The sequence below is a fragment of the Phyllobates terribilis genome, unplaced genomic scaffold, assembly GCF_046119375.1.
Source record: "Phyllobates terribilis strain yellow unplaced genomic scaffold, ASM4611937v1 Scaffold_4__5_contigs__length_816908805, whole genome shotgun sequence".
NCBI lineage: Eukaryota > Metazoa > Chordata > Amphibia > Anura > Dendrobatidae > Phyllobates > Phyllobates terribilis.
Window position 1 is genome coordinate 208,901,237 of NW_027362764.1, and position 25,272 is coordinate 208,926,508.

A 25,272-nucleotide genomic window follows, 5' to 3' on the forward strand; every position below is an offset into this window, starting at 1 on the left:
TTTTTTTTTTTTTTTTTAGAGGTCTACCTATAACATTCTGTATGTTATACAGTATGTTGATTTATACCCACCAGGGGTAAATGTTTTTCAGCCCATGCACTTAGTGTATGGGCATTACCAGTATAGGAGACCCATTCCTTAACAATGGTAACATTTTTTTTTTAATGAGGACCTCCTGTACGTCTCTTCAAAGGGGTATTGGAGTGCGTCCAATTTTTTGGCAGCCCTTGCAGTCATATATATTATATTATAATGGGAACATTTTTTTAAACTGAGGCCCTCCTCTATGTCTCTTCAAAGGTGTATTGGGGTTTTTCCAAATTTTGGGCAGGCCTTGCAGTTTCTGCATACACTTTAACAGTATAGGAGACCTGCTCCTTAATAATGGTAATTTTTTTTTATTAAATGAGGCCCTCTGTCTCTTCAAAGGGATATTGGGGTTTTTCAACATTTTGGCCAGGCCTTGAGGTCACTACATACGCAATAACATTATAGGGAACTCTCTCAATAATGGGAACAACAAAGCATATTCAGCTGATGGCACGCTAATAGTATGGGCTGCCTGATGGCCCTATAAAAATAGGCTTTGTGACTTTCAGAGACTCTCCTTCATAAATGAAACAGGATGTGTCTGACCATGTCTCACACACCACATGGCCAGATAAGGTAGTAAAATGTTAAAATGACTATTTTTCACCGTTGAAAGCAGTGCAAAAACGCATCAAAAAACGCTACGTGTGAATATAGGCCAAGGTGTGGAGTAGCATTTTTTTGGGGAATTATTTTATTTTGCCTTATATACAAGTCATTACCCTGGAAAGAAAGTTCCTTAACGTGTTTTACAGGAAAATCCATTTTTGTTTCATTTTTGTATGTTTTATTGTGAGTCCGTAAAAGTGGCGTAATACTCTGACAACATTGTTCACAGCAGTGACCTGGGAGTCAGAGATGCTTCCAGGGGTCTTCCCAATGCTGTTCACATGTCATTTGAGCACTGTTCCCATCGATTTGGGCAGTTTTTAGGCCTCTGCAGACGTCCGGTGGGTGGGGTGGGGGGGGGGGCGGAAAAATCTCAATTTTCCCATAGACTTAGATTGGGCTCCTTGCTCTGGTCGAGAAACCGAGCATTACGATTTGCTCGACCCGAGCAATGAGCACCTGAGCATTTTGGTGCTCGCTCATCACTAGTGGTGATGTGTTTCTATTATACTTTCCCTCTGATTGTTCCTCTCCTGGTTTTGGCTTACAAATACTGAGGTAAAAAACTCACCCAATACTAAATAAGTGCACGTGGCAAAAAGAATGACCTTTTAATTTATAAAGCGTATTCCATGTTGGGGAAAACAGCATCCGAAAAATTGTGGCATTGCTGTTTTTTTTTTTTCTATCCCCCCCCCCCCCCCTAATCCCCCATTAAATCATTTAATAAAAGTTTTTCAATACATTATGTATACCTCAAAATAGTGACATTTAAAACTACATTTGGCAAAAATTAAGACCTCAGGTGCCTCCATGAAAAATTTCAAAGCCCAAAAGAACTGCTACTAGAAGGCAAACTTGTCAACTGTCCTGCATTAAAAGGTTGAGATTTTTTCTAAAAGTGAATGTTCCCAGGTAGGTCAGGACATAAATTCCCCCAGAAATGTTGGCAGCCATGTGAAGAGTTTAAAGAAAGCATAGTCTGATGACAAAACCGCTTTAAAATTTTATGCAGAAAATCCTGATCTCTTCTACTATTGATGATGGCACAGAAAACCTGTGATTAGATTTTAGGGCGCTACTCTACCAGCTTGTTAGAGGTCTAAAGTGCCCTTCTCAAAACTGTCCATTACGACAAACTTATAGTACAGCGCTTGCTGTGTAAATTACTGGAGAAGAGTCCGGAGAAGACCCCAGTGGCTGTATAATGACACGGTGATTGTGTAGTGACAAGTCCCTTTTTATCAGACAGTCTCACATGATATACAGTTATGGGAATAATGTCAAACATTTCCACCCAAAAGTTATATATTGGTTGAATCTTTTTATCTCGCAACTTGAGAATTTCCTGTTGCATTGCTTATATGGTGGTGATAAGTGTAGTTACTGACTCGCAGACTTCCAGGTTATGTGCCGACGTTTTTATTTCCGCTACTAATATATCTGTCATGTATAAACATGTTCTGTAATGTGTAGGATGCACATTGATGGTCTAAGTCACAGAATGTGCATCGTAAGAATGTGACTGGCTCTAAAGGTTAGAGAAGGAACTGCCCAAAGTTTTCCACAATTCGCCTTCGCACTGTTTGGTTTTTTACAAACTTTGGTTGACATTTTTATATTTGTGATATATTGTACAAGTGTTTCTGGCCTTAAAAAAACCAAATGCATAAAAACAAAAGCCAAGAAAGATGCTTCAAAAGGCACTGAGCTGTAAGGCCTCATTCAGACTTCATTTTTTTTCACATGTGAGAATTAATGGCCTCTCCTATGAAAGAAAAATGTGGCTACTACTTTTTACTATCAATTTGAAATCTTATTATGTAGGAATAAAAAAAAAAAAATCTGAAATTTGCGTGATTGTTAGACCACTCGGTGCAATCCTGCACACAGCAATTTTGAGTCATCCATAACAATAGTACATGTACAGTACAGACCAAAAGTTTGGACACACCTTCTCATTTGAAGATTCTTCTGTATTTTCATGACTATGAAAATTGTACATTCACACTGAAGGCAACAAAATTATGAATTAACACGTGGAATTATATACTTAACAAAAAAGTGTGAAACAACTGAAAATATGTCTTATATTCTAGGCTCTTCAAAGTAGCCACCTTTTGCTTTGATGACTGCTTTGCACACTCTTGGCATTCTCTTGATGAGCTTCAAGAGGTGGTCACCGGAAATGGTTTTCACTTCACAGGTGTGCCCTGTCAGGTTTAATAAGTGGGATTTCTTGCCTTATAAATGGGGTTGGGACCATCAGTTGTGTTGTGCAGAAGTCTGGTGGATACACAGCTGATAGTCCTTCTGAATAGACTGTTAGCTGCTTTTTTCTTTCCATAATACAAATTCTAAGTAAAGAAAAACGAGTGGCCATCATTACTTTAAGAAATGAAGGTCAGTCAGTGCGAAAAATTGGGCAAACTTTGAAAGTGTCCCCAAGTGCAGTTGCAAAAACCATCAAGCGCTACAAAGAAACTGGCTCACATGAGGACCGCCCCAGGAAAGGAAGACCAAGAGTCACCTCTGCTTCTGAGGATAAGATTATCCGAGTCACCAGCCTCAGAAATCGCAGGTTAACAGCAGCCCAGATTAGAGACCAGGTCAATGCCACACAGAGTTCTAGCAGCAGACACATCTCTGCAACAACTGTTAAGAGGAGACTTTGTCCAGCAGGCCTTCATGGTAAAATAGCTGCTAGGAAACCACTGCTAAGGACAGGCAACAAGCAGAAGAGACTTGTTTGGGCTAAAGAACACAAGGAATGGGCATTAGACCAGTGGAAATCTGTGCTTTGGTCTGATGAGTCCAAATTTGAGATCTTTGGTTCCAACCACCGTGTCTTTGTGCGACGCAGAAAAGGTGAACGGATGGACTCTACATGCCTGGTTCCCACCGTGAAGCATGGAGGAGGAGGTGTGATGGTGTGGGGGTGCTTTGTTGGTTACACTGTTGGGGATTTATTCAAAATTGAAGGCATACTGAACCAGCATGGCTGCCACAGCATCTTGCAGCGGCATGCTATTCCGTCCGGTTTGCGTTTAGTTGGACCATCATTTATTTTTCAACAGGACAATGACCCCAAACACACCTCCAGGCTGTGTAAGGGCTATTTGACCAAGAAGGAGAGTGATGGGGTGCTACGCCAGATGACCTGGCCTCCACAGTAACCAGACCTGAACCCAATCGAGATGGTTTGGGGTAAGCTGGACCGCAGAGTGAAGGCAAAAGGGCCAACAAGTGCTAAGCATCTCTGGGAACTCCTTCAAGATTGTTGGAAGACCATTTCCGGTGACTACCTCTTGAAGCTCATCAAGAGAATGCCAAGAGTGTGCAAAGCAGTCATCAAAGCAAAAGGTGGCTACTTTGAAGAACCTAGAATATAAGACAAATTTTCAGTTGTTTCACACTTTTTTGTTAAGTATATAATTCCACAAGTTTTGATGCCTTCAGTGTGAATGTACAATTTTCAAAGTCATGAAAGTACAGAAAAATCTTTAAATGAGGTGTGTCCAAACTTTTGGTCTGTACTGTAAGTGAATAGAATTTTATCAACTCATGTTTACAAACGCCATAATATCCACAGATGCATTTTTGGTGTTTTGTTTTTTATTTCATGAGGATTTCGTCATTTCAATGGGTTAAGTCTGGGGCCAGATACACATGTAACACATGAGGCTTTTGGTGCCGATATTGGTGTGGATTTTCAGGCTAGACCTGTGGAGTAATGAACCATCTTGTTTACTGAAGAGGTAATAAAACGCTATGTTCGGTTACATTTTTTTTTTTTACTGCTGATGAACAGAGAGAAGTCATCTTCATTAACCCTTTATCTATTGTCCATTGATGATGAAAAGGTGTTCGACCGTGTACACTGGGTTTTCTTTGAGGCTGCACTTAGGCAAGTTGTCCTGGAGAAACCGTTCCTGGCGTTACATAAATTCCCAATATCTTGGGTCTAGACCAGTAGGGATTTGTCGACACCTATAACAATCCGAATGTCACAAGGCAGGGATGCCCCCTTTTCTCTGTTGTATATAAAGGCCCCGTCACACTAGCGATGCTACAGCGATTTCAACAACGATACGACCTGTCAGGGATCGTTGCTGCGTCGCTATGTGGTCACTGGTGAGATGTCAAACAGTCAGATCTTACCAACGACGCAGCAACGATGCAGCGACCCATAGCGACCTGTATAACGATGCACGCCTATGTGTTTCAGTGTCTGAGTCGTCAACAAGGTCGTTGGTAAGGTGTCAAACACACCGATGCATGCTACCCAGCGGGGCCTCAACGATCAAAGAAATGTCCAGACCATTCCGACATGACCAGCGATCTCACAGCAGGGGCCTGGTCGCTGCTAAGTGTCAAACGTAGCGAGATCGCTACTGAGGTTGCTGTTGCGTCACAAAACTTGTGACTCAGCAGCGATCTCGCTTAGTGTGACGGGGGCTTAATTGTAATGGAGCATTTGGCAGTGGCCATAAGGGATAACACCAGTGTATACAGTCACAACGTGGGGTCTCACCATTACAAGTCTTCACTTTATGCAGACGACCCTCTGTTGTATGTATCCCAGTCCTGCATATAGTTTCCATAGCTGATGTGCAAATTTGAAAGATGTGGTACATTGAATGATTTTGAGGTAAATCATTTTAAAACTTTAGCCCTTAATATCTCCCTACCACAAAGTGAGGTTCGACATGTTACTGAGAATTTTCCATTTCGTTGACATTCTGTCCGATCATGGTAAATAACTCTTTGAGCTACCACACCCCAAGTGTGAAGGTTATTCCCCATCCTATGAATCCACAAATAAGTTTGTTTGCTGTGGTCTGTCCAACCGCTGGTACCACCAGCGATGCGGAGAATGAGGTTCTGAAGAGCCCTGTCTAGATTGAGTGGAGGTCCAGCATGCACCTTCTTAATGGGAATGTCAGAGACCAGCTGAGCGCAACATCTGGTTATCTCCCGCGGTCCCATTGAGAATCATTTGAGTTTAAGTGCACTTTACCCACCTCCACGCCATTCAGATGGGATTCTTCAGAGCCCCAATCTCTGGATTGGTGGGGGTCCCGACAGTGGGATACCCAGAGATCTGGGCTTTAGCCACCTACAGTATCCTATGAACACATTATTTCTTTCTTGTACATCCTACTATTGGAAGCACCAGAAGTCACCATCCTCCAGTTATATACAGGCTTGGGAACATGAGTTGAACACTTTGTGGTCTTCTGAGGACAAGAAAAAGGCTTTCCTCTTTACATGTAAGCCCTCTATCCAAAGCAGGAAGAAATCGTATACTATCTGGACCAGACAGGATTGCTACATGAGAGAGAGGCACTATGCTGCATATTTGGTGGTGGTGGGACAAGATCAAGCCTTTTTGGAAGGTGTTTTTCTCCAATAACCCCACGACAGCACCAAAGGAGGATGTCACCCCACCCTAATAGGGACAGGAAACACAAAGAGGTTAAATAGCCCCTCCCTCATCCTCCCTCCAGTGTTTTTTCCTGTCCGTATTGGGATGAAGAGGTCATCTAGGGTGCTCTGTGCCGGCGGCAGACACCTGACATACCTGTTTAAGCTGGGCAGCTGGGACCGGGCTGTTTTCTCCCCCTTCCCTGATGTTGCTCCCGTCTCCTCTGGACTCGGGACTCCTGTCCCCACCGTGTCTGCGCCTGCGGGTAAGGTCCGGTGGGTGTCGGGCTGGAGGCCTCCTCGAGCTCTCCAGCCCTGCTCTTCTCCCCCTCTAAGCGGCCTTCGGCGGTCTCCGTAGCGGAGCGCCACGTGTGGAATCCCGGAAGTGACATGGACCGCCGGGAAACGTCACTTCCGGTATGCATTCCACCCTGGAACGCAAAAAAACAGGAAGCGGCCGGAAAGTTGCGTGGGACACCGGAAATGGGTCCCTGACGTCACTTCCGGTCTGTACAAAAAAAAAAGACAGAGAAAAAGAGGGAATAAATGAATAACCCCGCAGGTGATCGCAGGTGTTCCTGCTTCACCAAATTGGACCCAGGGGGAGGAGCTACGCCCCCCCCTCCCCAGGGAAGGGGAGGAGCACCGAGTCCAGTCGCCTATATAACAGCCCTGGACTGAAGACAGCTAAGGTAGGACCTAATCCATTTGTTTGCTACATTGGATGTCAGAAGTCTATCTTTGCCATGTCTGCGGAGCCCAGCGCGATTCCAGTCCCAGTAAGTCTGGCACTGGGGGTCCTTTCCTAGGTGCAGGTTAGAATTAATATTTAATTACCCTTCTCCCTCTTTTTTAGGGGGACAAGGATCCTGTACCAGGATATAAATCTAGCCGGAAGTGTGCGATATGTTCAAAAAAACTGTCTTCTTCCAGCAAAAAATATTTATGCCAGAAATGCACAGAAAAGATTGAGGGAAGAGCAGCCGTCCCTTATGGACGAAATCAAAGGGATAGTCCGGCAGGAGATTCAGTCTTCATTGGCCTCCTTTTCCCGAGCCACTTCTGATTCGCCTCCAAAGGCAAGAAAGAGGAGACTCGGACTCCCAGGACAAGACATTCCTTTCAGAAGACCCTACAGAGGAAGGTGAACTTAGTTCAGCAGAGGAAGGTCCGGAAAATAAAAAATATTATTTTTCAATGGAATTTATGGAAGACTTCCTCTCGGCAGTAAGAAGAACGATGGAAGTGGAAGAAGAGAAGCCCACTAGATCAGTCCAGGAAGAGATGTTCGGTGGTCGCCGTTCAAAGAAAAGGATGGTGTTCCCGATACATGAAAACATTCAGGATCTAATCCTGGACGAATGGGAAAACCCTGAAAGACGGCTGAATACACCAGCGGAAATGAAAAATAGGTTTCCCGTAGATGAAGAAATCGCAAAATGTTGGACCGAGATACCTAAGGTCGACATTCAAGTGGCAAGAGTAGCTAAAAAAACAGTATTGCCATTCGAAGATTCCTCCCAACTAAAAGATCCTCTGGACCGTAAGATGGACAGCCTTCTCAAGAAATCCTGAGAAACATCAGCAGTCCTTATGAACACAAATGTAGTCTCCACATGTGTTGCACTGTCCATGTCAAGATGGCTCAACCAGCTTGAAGAACACCTGGCTATGGACACATCCAGAGAGGAGATACAAGCTTCCCTACCTTTACTGCAGAAAGCCACCGACTTCCTGGCGCATACTTCAGCAGAATTCGTGTTTCCAGGGCAGCAGCCCTATCAAACTCCACAAGGCGAGCACTATGGCTGAAATCGTGGAGCGGTGATGTGGCCTCTAAAATAAAACTTTGTTCTATTCCTTTCAAGGGAGAATATATGTTTGGCCAGGCCCTTGACGACCTCCTGGAAAAGGCGGCTGACTAAAAGAAATCCTTGCCTGAACCCAGACACTATAAGAAGACCCCCTTTTTCCCCCCTCGGGAACAGAATCCCCAATACAGAGGGAAGGGCAAGTCCGGTCGATGGAGCTACCCCAAAGGGGGTAAAGATAGGAATATTTTTTCCCCAAAAGGACAACGACAACAGAAGCGGTGACGCCAGTGCGGTGGGGGGACGAATCATGAAATACCTTCCCCAATGGCAAAAGATCTGCTCCAGTCAATGGGTCTTAAATGTAATTCAAGAAGGGATAAAGATCGAATTCTCCTCATATCCTCCCAAAAGAGTAAGGATAACTCATCTAACCTCTCCAAGATTAAAAACCGTTCTGATGTCCGACCTAAAAGACCTACTATCCTTGGGGGGCTATTTCACCAGTGCCAAAAACAGAAAGATACACAGGCCACTATTCACGCCTGTTTTTGATAAAAAAAAAACAAATGGCACATACAGAATAATAATAAATCTGAAACCCTTAAACCAGTACATTGTCTACCGAAGATTCAAGATGGAGTCCATCAAATCAGCAGTTCCCTTAATAGGGCAGGGGTATGTGATGGCAACCATAGACTTACAGGACGCATAATATCACGTCCCTATACATCTAGCATACCGAAAATTTCTAAGGTTTGCAGTGGTTCAACAGGATCAGACGTTACACTTCCAATTCAACTTATTGCCGTTCTGGATATCTTCAGCACCAAGAATATTCACCAACATTATGTCAGAAGTAGTGGCTTCAATCAGGAAAGAGAAAATCTACATCATTCCCTACCTCGATGACTTCTTACTAGTAAGTCCCTCGGTAGAATCACTCCAGAAAGATCTGCAAAGAACAATCCAGCTCCTGACCACCCTAGGGTGGTTGATAAATCATCAAAAGTCAGACCTGGTCCCTGCCACAGAAAAAAACGTTTCTGGGGGTTCTACTAGATTCCGCCAGACAAACCTCCTTCCTACCAAAGGACAAACAGTTACTCTTGAGATCCAAGATATCGAATCTAAAGACCCTGAACAGAGTGTCCCTAAGGTCTGCCATGTCAACCCTCGGCTCCATGACAGCCTGCATTCAATCTGTAGCCTGGGCTCAGGCTCACACCAGAATCTTGCAGACTCACATTCTTGCACAGTGGGACGGATCCCCAAACTCACTAGACAGGAAGATCATGATCCCTCATTAAACATTCCTATCATGGTGGCTCAACCCAAGGAACCTAAGAATAGGGGTTCCATGGTCTCAGTTTCCTCTGGTAACAGTCACGGTAGATGCCAGCAAAACAGGATGGGGAGCCGTTGTTGCTCAAACCCCCTTCCAGGGGGTCTGCACAAAAGAAACCAGCAAGAAATCCTCCAACTTCCGCGAATTTAAGGCAGTGGAGGAAGCACTCAAGATATCGGCTCCAATCATTACGGGCAAACACGTAAAAGTCTACTCAGACAACATGACTACCGTAGCTCATCTATCTCATCAAGGGAGCACAATGTGTGAGAATCTAAAGAGTATCTCGGCAAGAATATTCTTCTGGGCAGAAGGACATCTTCTTTCCTTATCCGGGTTGCACATAAAAGGCTCAGACAACACCCAAGCCGACTTTCTGAGCAGAAGGAATATCCATCCGGGAGAATGGGAGCTGGACTCAGACATTTTCCACATGCTGACCAAACGATGGGGTCGTCCGGAGGTGGACCTCTTTGCAAGACGCCAGAACACCAAGGCAGAAAAATACTTCTCCCTAGATCCAGACGACGCATGCCTGGGGATAGATGCATTCGCTCACCCATGGCGTTTCCATCTGGCTTACGCCTTTCCCCAAATTCCATTGCTACCCAGAACCTTACAGAAAGTAAGGACCGAGGAGGTCAAGATAATCTTGATAGCCCCTCTTTGGCCCAAAAGAAGTTGGTTCTGTGCACTAAACAATTTAAGCATAGAGGGACCCCTCATTCTACCAGCAATCAGAAACCTTCTTCATCAGGGTCCAATACTCCATCCAGACCCAGAGAACCTCCATCTAGCAACCTAGCTTCTAAATTCACAATCCTGAAGGCTAGAGGGCTCTCGGACCGAGTAATTCATACCCTACAAAAAAGTAGGAAACAAATCACAAACTCCATATACAGCAAGATATGGAAGACCTTCCTGGCATGGTATAAACCAAATGTACCAGATCTTCGGCATCCTGACATGACCCAGATCTTGGATTTTCTACAAGAAGGGCTGGAGAAGGGTCTTAGACCCAGCACCCTCAAAGTTCAGATTGCAGCACTGAGTATCTACTTCGACCAGAGCCTTGCCGAACACCGATGGGTAAAAAGGTTCATGACAGCAGCTACTCGTCTGCGTCCCAGAATAATTAACCACGTTCCCTCCTGGGATCTTAATATTGTCCTTAAAGGTCTGACACTACCACCATTTGAACCTTTTGGCCTCAATAGAGCTGGATAAATTAGCTTGGAAAACAACATTTCTAATAGCAATTACCACTGCTAGAAGAGTAGGAGAAATCCAAGCCTTCTGAGTGAATGACCCTTATCTGAGAATCCTGGATGATAGGATTATTCTACAATTGGACCCATCTTTCTTACCAAAGGTAGTCTCAGAGACTTTCATAGGTCTCAGGAGATAATTCTGCCTTCCTTCTGTCAAGACCCAAAAAATAAAAGAGAAGAAGAATACCATACTTTGGATGTAAGACGGGTGGTTCTTCACGACCTCCAGAGGACAGAGGCCTGGAGAAAAGATCAGAACCTCTTTATTCAGCCATTTGGTCAGAACAGGGGGGAAAAGGTCTCAAAGGTTACCATCGCTACTTGGATCAAGAAAGCAATCGTGGAATCATATCAGATCCAAAATCTCTCACCACCAGAGAAACTGAAAGCACACTCTACAAGAGCCATGTCCGTCTCCTGGGCAGAAAAGGCCAGCGCTTCCCTCGAGCATATATGCAGAGCAGCTACATGGTCTTCGGTCCATACCTTCACCAAGCATTACAAACTAAACTTAATGTCCATTAAAGACTTGGCCTTTGGGCGGAAAGTGCTTCAGGCCATTGTCCCTCCCTAAACATGAGTCTTTGGTACTCCTCCTTTGGTCCTGTCGTGGGGTTATTGGAGAAAATAAAATTAGACTTACCGGTAATTCGATTTCTAATAACCACCATGACAGCACTGGTAATTCCCTCCCAGGCTTGGTTAGCCAATCATTTAATTTGAATAAATATAATTTGAAGCATCTATACTCTTGTGGTCCTTTATAAAAACACTGGAGGGAGGATGTGGGAGGGGCTATTTAACCTCTTTGTGTTTCCTGTCCCTATTAGGGTGGGGTGACATCCTCCTTTGGTGCTGTCGTGGTGGTTATTAGAAATTGAATTACCGGTAAGTCTAATTCTATTTTTTTTTCCTGTGCTAATCATCAGATTACTGGAAATAGGGTTAATAACTCTCCTCAGATTGCTCATCTGCCTATTTTACTTGGCTTTATTAGATTGCAGAAATGCGACCTTTTGAAATACTGCTTGACCTCCACATCTTCAGTAATCGCTTGACACTGGCACAGCACCCACACACCCACATTGAATTGCAAAAAGAGCTAGGATATTCTATTGCGGATTTGTCCTAGATAACAATTAGGAGTTCTTGCCGGTCTGGCAACCATAGATTATTCTTCCAATCTTTGTTCACATAAAAGGGCTCTCAGTGGATCTGTATGAGGGGTACTTGCCCAATGGAAGAGGATCCACATTCAGAGTTAAGGCAGGTGTAGATGGCTGTAGATTCTCATCCGTGAGAATCGGGTTGATTATGCAAATGACACTGTGGTCAGATGAGAAGATGAGAACATATTTTTCTCTATCGTCTCCATTCTGTGACGCCGTGGAAATCGGACTGCACTCAGATGCCATTGGAGTGCAGTCCAATATTTCCCATGCACTCACTGATTAGCATGGATGAGTGTGATACGAAAATTTGTATTAAACTTGGGCATGCAAAAATTTATTTATTTTTTTATCTCCGATACTGTTCAAGGAAAAAAAATCTAACCTGTGTATAATCCCATGTTTTATTGGCTTGTCTGCACCTGCAGATGTCTAGTAGACATTTTCTTTGATGCAATTTACAGTTAAAGCCATGGTCCGTAAACAAATTTCAACAAGGAGATCCCTTTGCTATGTTGTAAGCGATCAGTCAGGAGAAGGGTCTAAACCTTTTTCCAAGGCTTTAGATATGCCAAGAGGCCTACAACAATATGAAAGGAGCTGCAAGTATTTCTGGCAAGTGCAGGTTGTTTTTACAATCAGTAGACTATCTCCCATATTCTTCAAATGTCTGGCCTGTGGGATAGGTTGGTAAGACAGAAGCCTTTTCTTACAAAGATAAACATCCAAGCCCGGCTATGTTTGGCTAAAACCTACATCAAGTCTTCAAAAAGCATGTAAAAAAAAAACCTGTCATGGTCTGATAAGACCAAGGTTGAACTTTTTGTCTGGAATTCCAAAAGGTACATGTTCATCTCACTAAATTAGAATATCATCAAAAAGATAATTTATTTCAGATCTTCAATACAAAAAGTGAAACTTCTATATTACATAGTCATTACAAACAAACAGAGTGATCTATTTTGTTTATTTCTGTTAATGTTGATTATAGATTACAGCCAATGAAAACACAAGTCATTATCTCAGTAAATTAGAATAATTAACAAAAAACATCTGCGAAGGCGTCCTAAGCGTTTAAAAAGGTCCCTTAGTCTATTTCAGTAGGCTCCACAATCATGGGGAAGACTGCTGACTTGACAGATGTCCAGAAGGCAGTCATTGACCGTAAATGCAAAGTAAATTTTTCATTTCATTTGGAAATCAAGGTCCCAGAGTCTGGAGGAAGAGTGGAGAAGCACACAATCCAAGCTGTTTGAAGTCTAGTGTGAAGTTTCCACAATCAGTGATGGTTTGGGGAGCCATGTCATCTGCTGGTGTAGGTCCACTGTGTTTTATCAAGACCAAAGTCAGCGCAGCCGTCTACCAGGAAATTTTAGAGCACTTCATGCTTCCCTCTGCCGACAAGCTTTTTGGAGATGGAAATTTCATTCTCCAGCAGGACTTGGCACCTGTCCACACTGCCAAAAGTACCAATACCTGGTTTGAAAACAACAGTATCACTGTGCTTGATTGGCCAGCAAACTCGCCTGACCTTAACACCATAGAGAATCTATGGGGAATTGTCAAGAGGAAGATGGGAGACACCAGACCCAACAATGCAGACGAGCTGAAGGCTGCTATCAAACCAACCTGGGCTTCCATAACACCTCAGCAGTGCCACAGGCTGATCGCCTCCATGCCACATTGATGCAGTAATTGATGCAAAAGAAGCCTCGACCAAGTATTGAGTGCATTTACTAAACATACATTTCAGTAGGCCAACATTTTGCATTTTAAAAAACCTTTTTCAAGCTGTTGCTATAAAGTATTCTAGTTTACTGAGATAATGACTTGTGTTTTCATTGGCTGTAAGCCATAATCATCAACATTAACAGAAATAAACACTTGAAATAGATCATGGTTTGTAATGATATAATATGAGTTTCACTTTTTGTATTGAAGAACTGAAATAAATTAACTTTCTGATATTCTAAATTAGTGAGGTGCACCTGTATGTTTGGCCAAAGACAACACTGCACATCACCAAAAGAACACCATACACACAGTAAAGCGTGATGGAGGCAGTTTTATGCTTTGAAGGCAGTATTTCCGCTCCTGGTACTGGGGATTTAGTCACGGTGGAGGGAATTATGAACAGTTCCAAATATCCGTCAAGGTTGCAACAAAACCTTCAGGCCTCTGTTAAAACATGAAAAGGAATTTCACATTTAAGCATACCTCCAAATCAACAAAGCATGGCTTTGCTAGAAGAACATCAAAGTTATAGATGTTCCCAGGCCTGAATCCAAATGAAAATCTGTGGTTGACCTAAAGAGGGCTGTGCACAGGAGATGCCCTTCCTATCCGACAGATTTGGAGCACTACCGCAAGGAAGAGTGGGCAAAGATTAATTCCAGATGGGCCATGCTCTTAGACTCCTTCCTATCCAAAAAGATTGAATGCTGTCATAAATTCAAAGGATACTTCAACAAAGCATTAGTTTAAGGTTGTGCATATTTAAGCATTCGCGTTATTTTAGTAAAATATTTTTGGGTGGAAAAAGAAAGATATAGAAGCTTACTTTTCAATTGAATTGTACAGATTATGGGTGACATTAAAGGTAGAAAAAGCTCTGAAATGATTCTTCTTGGTATGATTTTTTTTTTTTTTCATGACTAAAACCTTGCATTTTACCAGGGGGGGTGTACACTTTTTATATGCCCTGTATGTTCTTGATATATAAATCTGTTCTAGATATATAAGCAAAACATAATTTCATTGTAGCTTTCTTGCTCATTGTAAATGTGAAAGATCTAATAAATAATGCATAAGTCGACCATAATGCCTGTTCTAAAACCTCTTGGCTATTATGTTCGAGATCATTATTTGAAACAAAATGTTTGTTTTATTAATGTTCTTGGTGAATTAGGAAAAAAACAGTATTGCCAGGTATTTGAAGGTACAATAAATCAGAAAATGTAATTCCAGAACAACTGTTGCATGTACTCCTAGTTTATCATACATCTCTAACCCCCACCCCGCGCACATCGGCTTGTTGGCAGATCCGGCCAGATGTATCAGTGCTGACATTTATTACTGCGTATGGCCCGATCAGGGAGATAATGTGTGGTCTGAGCTGTACTCCACCTGTAGCTTCAGTGTTGCATTCTACATACACAAGTTTCAGACTTTTCATTTGTTTGTTTTTTCCCTAGATTTTGTGACTGATTGCTCCTCACACTTCACAGTAATCTGTTTCAATCTGTTACAGATTGCTTATTAAAACCTCCTGAATTTAATTTATGCAAATTGATGGCGAAGATTGATGATGTTTGAGAGGAGTTTAGACTAGCACAAAATATTTTCGGTTCACCTAATGTCTGTTACTTAGGCGGTAGGCACAGTACATGATTGCTAATTTTCATGAAAGCGTGGTAGACATACATTTCTGACTTTTTAAGTCAAACCTACTTTATATTAGCTCTCAGCTAATTGTATATATACTAGAGATGAGCTAATTGATTTGCTGCAGACTTACAAATGTGAAAAAGCACTCAAGATTCTGGCAGGTAGGAAGTGGACCTCAAGGCTCCCATTCCGGTGGCCACAAACTACTGACCTGACCACTGGACCTTTTTTAATCTATTATCTCCTCACTAATATTTGTGTTCATTTCTTTATAGTAACCTCCCCCTTATTTAGATGTTTGTGTTATAAATGGGTGATTGTTCCCTGTTTGCCACAGAGCTAAAAAAAACATGCTTAAAGGGGTCGTCTAAAAATTCTTTATTCTTAAGACAGGTCATCAAATTGGTGGTGACATTGAAGTGAATGGGAAATGAGCTGCAGTAGCTAAGAATGGCTTCCACACAGTGTACAGAGCTTTGATTTACTAATGGCTGCCCTGAGACCTGCACAAAGCTGATCAGGGAGGGTGCTGGGTGTCGGACCCCCACCATCTGATATTGATCTCTCCTAAAGATGGGTCATCAGTGTCTACATTTTGGACAACGCCTCTTAAACTGCATGTACATTTTATTTAATTTTGTCTCTGCAATTTTTGTAGTAAACACCGCTGAATTAAAGCCATACTTGCCTATACCTGGTTACAATACCAATATACTGCAGCATACAGACAGACCCACATGACTAAGGGTGGAGGTAGCACGGGGCAAAAACACTGATGAACAACCACCCACACACACCATCCATGGGGGATGGCGGCTGCTTAGTTTACAAAGATCAACAGATAAGGCTTGTATCAGATGCTAATGATTGGCATCTTATAAATGCACAAGAATAGGGAATGTATAGCATTAAAGGGGCTGTCCTGGTTGAAACTGGTAAGTCTCCAGTGACTGCAGACTTATGAATCCCCCCAGCGCATGCACTGTGCGCTGCGAGGATTCGCTGGTTTCTGACCCAGGACTGGAGGCTATGTATGCGTTATACATACCCCTGGCCAGTGGGCGCGATGGATGATAGGTGAGAGCTTGCTCGTCAGTATTTTGCCTGTGTTGCCTCTGCCTTTTATCGCTCAGCCCTGCCTGCATCCTGCAATATGTTGGTATTGTGACCAGATATTGGTAAGTATGGAATTTGTATCCTGTGATGTTTTTTGGATTTGATATCCTTTTCAGTGACTTGCTTTCAGATTTTGTAATAGCTGCAAAAATTTGTGGTTTTGCTACATTTAGGGCAGCACAGTGGCTCAGTGGTTAGCACTGCAGCTTTGCAGCACTGGGGTCCTGGGTTATAATCCCACCAAGGACAACATCTGCAAGGAGTTTATGTTCTTCCCATGTTTGCGTGGGTTTCTTCCGGGTTCTCCGGTTTCCTCCCACACTCCAAAGACATACTGATAGGGAATCTAGATTGTGAGCCCCAATGGGGACAGTGCCCATATTGTCTGTAAATTGTCTGAATTGTAAAGCGCTGCGGAATATGTTGGCGCTATATAAATAAATAAATAAATAAAAAGATTATATGACTCGCCCCCTGGGCCGAGGGGCACCCGGAACCGGGCTTCTGGGGGTTGTAGTATCCGTGGCGGTGACCCGGTCCCGTGGTTCAGGGTGGTCAGGCCAATGGTGGTATTTTGTGGGTTTTAGGTTAATTGTCCGACTACGCCACCCGTGGATGGCGGTCAGCGCGGACCACCGCTGCAAGGCAGACCGCTGGGGCTGATGGTGTATGCTGCTGAGGTAGTGTGACTCCCCACGGGAAGAGTGCAGCCCCAGGGCAGAAAATGTGGATGATGGGAGTGATGGTGTGCGGGCATCCCAGCACTAGTAGTGCTGGTGCGGTGATGAAGCACAGAGACATGGGGTTGCAGTTCAAGTTCTTTACTCACAGTTCTTTATGTCCCAAGTCATTCCGCGGGCAATGACTGCCCGAGCCGTGCTGCGTCCACCAGGCAGGGGGCTCGGTCAACCCCCAGGCAATTCCAGAGTGTGTCACAGGACTCCCTTCTACTCCTTTCTCTGGCCGTGCCCCACCAGTGACACTACGTCTGTCCAGCTCCCGCGGGCCTTCTCTTGGGAGGGCTTCGTGCTCGCCTCCCTGACCCTTTGTGGTATGCCTTTCTAGTAAGTGTAGTGAGGGAGTCGCACCAAGATATGATCGCGACCGCCGGTCCTTGGCTGAGGATTAGTCTCCTCCACCAACCTGGGATCCGGTACCCTGTTCTGCCAACCCGTCACCCGCAATCTCCTGGGCCTTTGGGGTTCCTTCTGCCTTCGAGTCTCTGGGCCTCTCTTGGTATTCTGTTCCTTTCCTTTCTGTTACTGTCCTTCTCCTCTGGCTCTGGCTTCACAGGCTAGGCCCGCCTCCGGAGCAGAGCTCCACAGAGGCCCTGCTCTGTCACTTCCTCTCTCAGACTGAACTGACTACTGATCTAAGATGGTGCCCACCTCTTATACCTCCCTCTCTGTGTATGAGCCCAGGTGACTTGCAACCAATGGGCTCCTACCTATGCCCAGAGACCCAACCCCTATCTGCTCCTACATCACTGGGTTTTCCTCCCCCCTCCCCACTCCAGCCAGGGACAGATTCTGTTGTGCCTGCATTTCTGTCTAATGGGAGCACCGTTGAACTGTCCCCCGGAAATGGGGTGTATGTGGTTCATGCAGCCTACCGAGCCCTGGTCCACACACCATCCTTACCCGGGAGTGGAATATCACACCTCTGGTCTGAGGTGCAATACCCCTGTAGCAGCCGAGCCCTCGGGGCGCTACATATACACTGCTCAAAAAAATAAAGGGAACACTCAAATAACACATCCTAGATCTGAATGAAATATTCTCATTGAATACTTTGTTCTGTACAAAGTTGAATGTGCTGACAACAAAATTACACAAAAATCATCAATGGAAATCAAATTTATTAACCAATGGAGGCCTGGATTTGGAGTCACCCCCAAAATTAAAGTGGAAAAACACACTACAGGCTGATCCAGTTGATCAGCTGATGTAATGTCCTTTAAAACAAGTCAAAATGAGGCTCAGTATTGTGTATGGCCTCCACGTGCCTGTATGACCTCCCTACAATGCCTGGGCATGCTCCTGATGAGGTTGTGGATGGTCTCCTGTGGGATCTCCTCCAAGACCTGGACAGTCTGTGGTGCAACGTGACTTTGGTGGATGGAGCGAGACATGATAGTCTAATACAATAGTCATACTATGCTGATAAATGTATAGATAGATTGGTACATCATGATAAGTTTTTTTATCTATCTATACATTTTGCCAGCATAGTATGACTATTGTATTAGACTAGGCAGTCACTCATTACTTGTCTATAGCTCACTTTATCTGGGCTATGCAGGGAGCGTGAGGGACAGCCGCCAACGAACGGGTCGCCAAAATCGTTTTATAGGGTGCCAACCCCCATGACTGGCAGTACCAGTTGAGGATCTAGACAGGGCAAGTTAAGACATTATTGTGTATAAGACATTTTTTGCCTGTATCTAGTAATTATTCCCTTATTATTCTGGTCTATAGTTAGTCCTTTAGGCATATTTGTTTACTTGTGTGACTTTGGTATAGTCATGTAACTCTTAAACTCTTTATCACATGGGTTTGTGGTGTTTTTTATAAGGCTATGTGCCCACGATGCAGAAATGCTCCGGATTTTTCCTGAGCGCTTCTGCATCTCCCTGGCAGAAAAAACGCATGCGGATTGTACATGCGTTTTTCCTGCCAGGGAGATGCGGATGTGAAGCGTTCTTCACTTGCATTTCCGCATGCGGGTTGACAAGCGCTTTCCAAGCTATTTTAGCATCACTTGGAAAGTGCTTGACCACTTGGTCACATTATATAAATCCATGCAACCGGCATGGATTTATATAGTGTGACCCCCAAAGAATGGTTAAAAATAAAAAATAAATCTATAATTACCTTCCGATGGCCCCCGCAGTCTTGCTTCGTTCCGTCCCGGCTGCCGGCAGCTCGCGTTACACTGAAGGACCTGCCGACGTCAGCATCGCGTGACCCGTCACATGACTATGACGTCAGCGCAGGTCCTTCAGTCCACCGCGATCTGCCAGCAAGGGAGGACGAGCGCAGCAGGGGCCGCCAGAAGGTAAATGTAACATTTATTTTTTATTTTATTCTTTTTTTTCACAGGTTCTATGGTACCCGGGTCCGGAGGAGAATCTCCTCTCCTCCAGACCCGGGTACCATCCGCACATTGGAACGCATGGAATGCGCATCTACATATACAGTGATGCGGAATCCATGCGTTCTAATGCAAGTCAATGGCGGCGAAGACGCAGCGCTTCCGCAAAATAATTGGTAGTGATGCAATTTTTTCAGCAATGATAATCTGCAGCGGAAATTTCTGCAGCATGTGCACAGCACATGCGGATTATCATTGGGGAACATGGCAGGCCTTCTACCATGCGTTTTTTAAGCTTTTCTGCAGCATTTTTGCCGCTGCGGAAACGTTTAAAAAGCGCATCGTTGGCACACAGCCTTTGAAAATATTAATGAATAATAATAAATTAATAAATATTGTTAGTTTTTTAGAAGATTTTTATGTTTACACACATAGGCTCTAGATAGTTCTACTTTGTTGTCTCTGAGCTAGTGAGTGGAGACTAGCTGCTGTTATGTCTCTTACACAGTGAGGTGAATTCCTATTGTTCTCTGTCCTTAGCACATAGACATAATCAGCAACTGAAAGGATATTCTACTGCAGTACTGAGCTGTGTGGCTGTCAATCCATCACACAAGTGAAATACATTTTGCTAGAAGCTGCAGCACAATCTGCCAGTATGTGACTGATCTCTCTGTGCTGAATGCTCCTCTCTTCACCTCTCCTCTCTCCTTATAGTTTAATAGGATCTATAATCTGATACTTCATAAGGCATAAGGAGAGAAGTGGCTCATAAGTGAAGAAAAAAGCATGTGTTCTGTAAAGCATGTTGTAATTAAAAAAAATAATAATTCAGTACTGTCAGTCAGCAAAGAGCAGAAGTTCTGGTATCATACTATATAGGTACAGGTTACTATATTGTTTTACCCTGCATTTGATAGGGAAAATACATGGGTTATGTGAACCAATGGTCTTAGAACACTGTTGATTAACACCAGGAGGATTTTCTCACACATGTTAAACCAGGAGTGCACAGCCTGTGGCCCTCGATGCACCCACATGGATACATATCCAATAGGTTCTGATTTCATAGTTTACCTGATTTTACCATCCACATGGGCCTCAGTAATGTGGCCCTTGGACCAAAAAGGTTGTGCAACCCCACCTTAGGCAGATGCCACATACAGTACACTGTTCCCCACAGCAAAAAAAACATATACTATTCTGACAGAGGTTGAAAGAAGCCTGAGGCAAGTGGACTCCGCTAAATACAGGATAGTACTTTGTTTTTTGGATTCTTCCACAACTATTTGAGGAGCCATATTTGGAGGATTTATAAAAACAAGTGTAAGAAAAAAAGGCATTGAGAAAAGTATTGGATTCATGCTCTCATTTCTCAAAGCCCTTTTGGAAAATTAAAGCCATACCTACTAACATTAAATCACCACTTTTCCTGTGCACTAGTTTTTATAAAATCTCCTTCTTGGACAGTTTCCTAACCATAAGGGTTTGTCAACAGCTTTTTGCTACTTAATCTGAGAGCAGCATAATGTAGGGGGGCAGAGAGACCCTGATTCCAGCGATGTGTCACTTACTGAGCTGCTTGTTATGACGTCACCGCTTTTCAGATTATCCGGGTGACTATGAATGAGCTGGAAGTCTTTCAGGCCGCATTGACACGTCTGTATTTAAGGATCAGTGTGTCCGTTTTTACCATCAGAGTGTCATCAGTGTTTTTTACGGATGGATAAAGAAAATTAAATTAGAAAGTTTCTCCTATACTTTGCAATGTTAAATACGGATTGTACACTGATGCCATTCGTGAGCTGTATGTGTTTTTTATGGACCCATAGACTTGTGTCGGCCCTTGTCATCCGTGCTGCCAGAAAAAAACTGACATGTCTTCATGTGTTTTGCAATGACACATGTTCCGTCAAAAACACGGACATGTGAATAGCAGCATAGAATATATGTACGATGGATACAACATGTACGTGCAACACAGACATCTGAATGAGGCCTAACAATGTAAGCTTATGGAGACTTGTTCTAACTCTTCATAGGCTTGCATTGTAAAAGTCGCTGCTGGGTCCTGCAGAGCGCAGCGTGACCTGGAGAAGCAGAACAGTGGTGACGTCACTGAGGAGAGGAGAACGGTGGTGGTGACTTTAGGTGCGTATATTCACACACTGAGACTACATTAAATACACCTATGCAAAAAAAATCTTCATGGGAGGGCTTCTACATTATATAACAGGTAATATTTGTAATAATGCATGTGTGGGACGCAGCTTTCCGTAGCAGGAAACATGTGACCGGTGCGTACTGTCTCAATATTGCAGAGGATGCAGATTTCACTGTGTAGTAATAGGCTTTTGTTTTTTAAGGAAATGGAAATGATGCGATAACAACTGTGTTGAAAATGTTTCAATAGAATATTTTTTTTCAACTATGATATCTCATTTCCATCTTTGTGTTCTGTGATCAGGTGGTTTGTACAGGTCTTCTGTAGATACAGCCTGGGGAAGTGAGTGGTAGAAGAAGATCTTACTCCACCTAACAATAGTGAGATGGCGTTACAAAATCTACTCTCAAATCATAGAATCTGTCCTGGACTTACCAGCACACCCACATTTTCATCGTAGGCCGGGAGGAGGTTGATTTTTACTGTCCCAGCCTTTTTGATGCAATGAGAAAAAGTAAATCAAAAATGATGGTTTCCAAGTGACATAGAATTAACTCTGAATTCAGACCCCCATGGACGGCGGTCCGTGTATGGACCATGATGTACGTATTGGCCTCAAGTCTCCCGACTGGAACTTAACAGCCTGATATTGGCCTATGAAGCTAATGAGTTTGGGTCAAGAGGCCCATGCCCAGTCCATAAATCACGGTCTGGACACGGGCTGTGTTTCACAGAGGTCTGAATTCCGCTTAAAGGGAATCTGTCACCACTTTGGAGTTATCAGACCTCTACTACGGCCATACAAGGTATATAAAAGTAAATCTGTACATACCTGTATGGCCCATAGTAGAGGTCTGATTGCAGAGAAAAGCACTTTAATCAATTCTGTTTTGCACAGGCTTGACGTCCGGGGTAGGCCAAGCAATCCCTGCCTATCTGCTTATTATTCCCCCAAATCCCCGCCTATCTGCTTAATTATCATATTCCCCCCTCCCCTGCACATCACAGGGCCCTGTGACGTGAACTGTGCTCCCTGACTTCGGGGCATTCGCAATTTCCGCTCACAGAGCGCGCTTTGCTTCATCCCGGCCCTGTCTACCAATGCTCTGCGCCGCAGGTTTCTCTTGCGCAGGCGCCGAGGAGTCACTGTCACTTCCCGGCGCCTGCGCAATAGAAACCTTCAGTGCACAGGCAATCGGGGCCGGAATTCCAAGATCTATTAATTAAAACGTACTTTGTCCGTTGGACAACACCTTTAAATCTCTTACAACTAACATTTTTTTATGAAACTTCATTATCCGATCATCAGCCCATGTAAAAGTACCTTTAAAAAGAGATGGAGGGTAGTATGATTGCAGGATCAGCCTATATTGGCTTTAATTTTAGTTTATTACCATGGAAACCCTTTGGTCTGCATAGGAGTTTTCAATTCTGATTCATTCAGAAGTGAATAACAAAGGACTTCTACCTGTGTTGAACATTCCAGTCATTTTGAATCTCTACAAAGCATAATTGAAATGAATCTAAAACAACAACAAGTTGCCTCCAATTCTGTATTTTAGGAGATTTGTATATGACTTTTATATGACCAGCTAGTATATGGGTATTTTGTTTTAATTCTTCTATGTTGCATTATCTTCCAGCTGAGTTTGCTTATCGCCTTCCTCTGTGTGCGGTTCACCGACTGGACGGACTACAGTGCCTACCGCTATTTTGAAGTTGTCACAATTTGCTTCATGATACTAATAATCATCCTTTATGTGGTGAACTTATTCCGGATTTACAGAATGCTTACATGTGTATCATGGCCTCTAGCGGTAGGTACATTTCTAATTCACTTGTCTGATACATTATTAAAAAAGCATTGGTGGGGAGTGCATACCCAGAGCTCATGAATAGCGAAGCCTACATAGCTGGAATTCATCATTGCGAAATCTAGCAGAGCTGAAGCAGATTTATGAAGACTACAGCAAGAAGCCCAATAAGTGACACAGCACTGGAATCAGGATTTCTCCCCTTACTTTATGTTGATCTCAGAAGGGGCAGCAAAACCTGGTAACAGATTCTCTTTTTACAGCCATACATATTAGACAAAAGTGGGTTGGTTGTAAATTTGGCAATTGTCAGGTGATTAATCTTTACATGGGCGCATCTATACGCATTTTACTTCAAATTACCATTTATAGATGCTAATACTTCCCATTTTTGTTTAGTGACACGTAAGGGTGAGTTATTCTTCTCAGGGAATGCTTTTGGATTGAAAGATTGTTTGTGTAATGGCCAATTTGTACCATACACAGTCAAACGTCCAGTGAATATTGGTCACCCAAAATAATAAAATAACAGCTAGCTTTCCAGACAATTGCGGTTTACTATTGCTCAGCGAAAATTATTGTTCATTTAACTCTGGTTAAAGTCCTAATCATTTTTATCACTTTACATTCTTGTGTATTGTTACTTTTTATTAATAATGCCAACAATATGGGTATTTTTTTTAAGAGTTGTAATATTGTAGTGAAAATCTATCAATTCACTTTTGTTGGGTTTGCTTTCTTTATAGGAATTGTTACACTATGCCATATGTACCTTCTTGCTCCTCGTTGGCTCCATTGTGGCTGCTGTGAAAAGTTATGGCATTGGTGGATTAGTAGCGGGTTCGGTAAGATAATACATTGAATTACTCATTTTGGCCCAGTATTTCCCTGTGAATATCAACCTAGAATGTACTGGATGGGGAGATTTTCAAAAATGATATCAAACTATTGAACCCAGAGTATGACTGATACTTTCTGTGTACATTTTCCTGTTTTAGAATACTAAAAGCCATCACATCCTGTCTGTGGAGAGAGACCGAGCATCAGCAATTACAGCTGCTGTTTCGCATCACTGACTTTCGCAGTTTCTTACATACTAGTACATTGACTCCGTAACATCAGTAACAAATTGTTACTTTTTTTATAGAACTCCATTATATTCCTATTGTTAGATGTGACAAGTCTACTGTCCAAGATGATTCATTTGGTTCTGTGTTGGGTTGGGTACCTGCAGATTACCCAACGTTTGCTGCCCAAAACCTGGTCGTTGCAAAATGCTCCTTCAGCAGCTGTTGGATTGTTTGTGGGCCATATATGATAGATCTGCATCATATCTCCCCATATAAATGGGATTTACTACCAGAAATATGTAAACTGTATCGGAACTGAACAGTCTTATCACTGATTGTTTGGTGCCCATACAGTTAGCGTCGGACTATGTAAAAGGATTTCAACGTGCTCTGATCGATTTTGTTATGTCGTCAATCGGCGCTCGCTATGGGCAAAATATTTCCAGTGTAAACACCCCGCAACTCCATAATGTATATACCGCTTACATATTTGGTCAACACTGTGGCTCAGTGGTTAGCACTGTAACCTTGCAGCTCTGGGATCCTGAGGTCAAATCCCACCAAGGAAAACATCTGCAAGGAGTTTGTATATTCTCCTTGTGTTTGTGTGGGTTTCCTCCGGGTTCTCCGGTTTCCTCCCACACTCCAAAGACATCCTGATAGGGAATCTAGATTGTGAGCTTCAATGGGGACAGTGAGGATGAGGTCTGTGTCGATTCTGGGGAATTATTGGCGCTATATAAGTGAGTAAAATAATATTTGTATAGTGATTTTTTTTCTTCCTCTTTCAGATCTTTGGATTCATCGCCTCTTTCCTCTGTATTGTCGGAATGGTGCTATCATACAAAGTGACATTTGTTACTCAATCCAGTGGTAAGTTTATGCTATGGTGTTGGTGGGGGA

General features: G+C 43.2%; 1 protein-coding gene across 1 annotated transcript in view; it reads left to right on the forward strand.

Annotated features, from left to right (window-relative positions):
- CMTM7 (CKLF like MARVEL transmembrane domain containing 7) overlaps positions 1-25,272 on the forward strand; it is a 77,770-nt gene that overhangs the window by 35,311 nt on the left and 17,187 nt on the right. Inside the window, exons 2-4 of the mRNA XM_073676582.1 lie at positions 23,129-23,302; positions 24,046-24,144; positions 25,161-25,242. Coding sequence (XP_073532683.1) covers positions 23,129-23,302; positions 24,046-24,144; positions 25,161-25,242 — 355 coding nt within the window. The remainder of the gene's footprint in view (positions 1-23,128; positions 23,303-24,045; positions 24,145-25,160; positions 25,243-25,272) is intronic.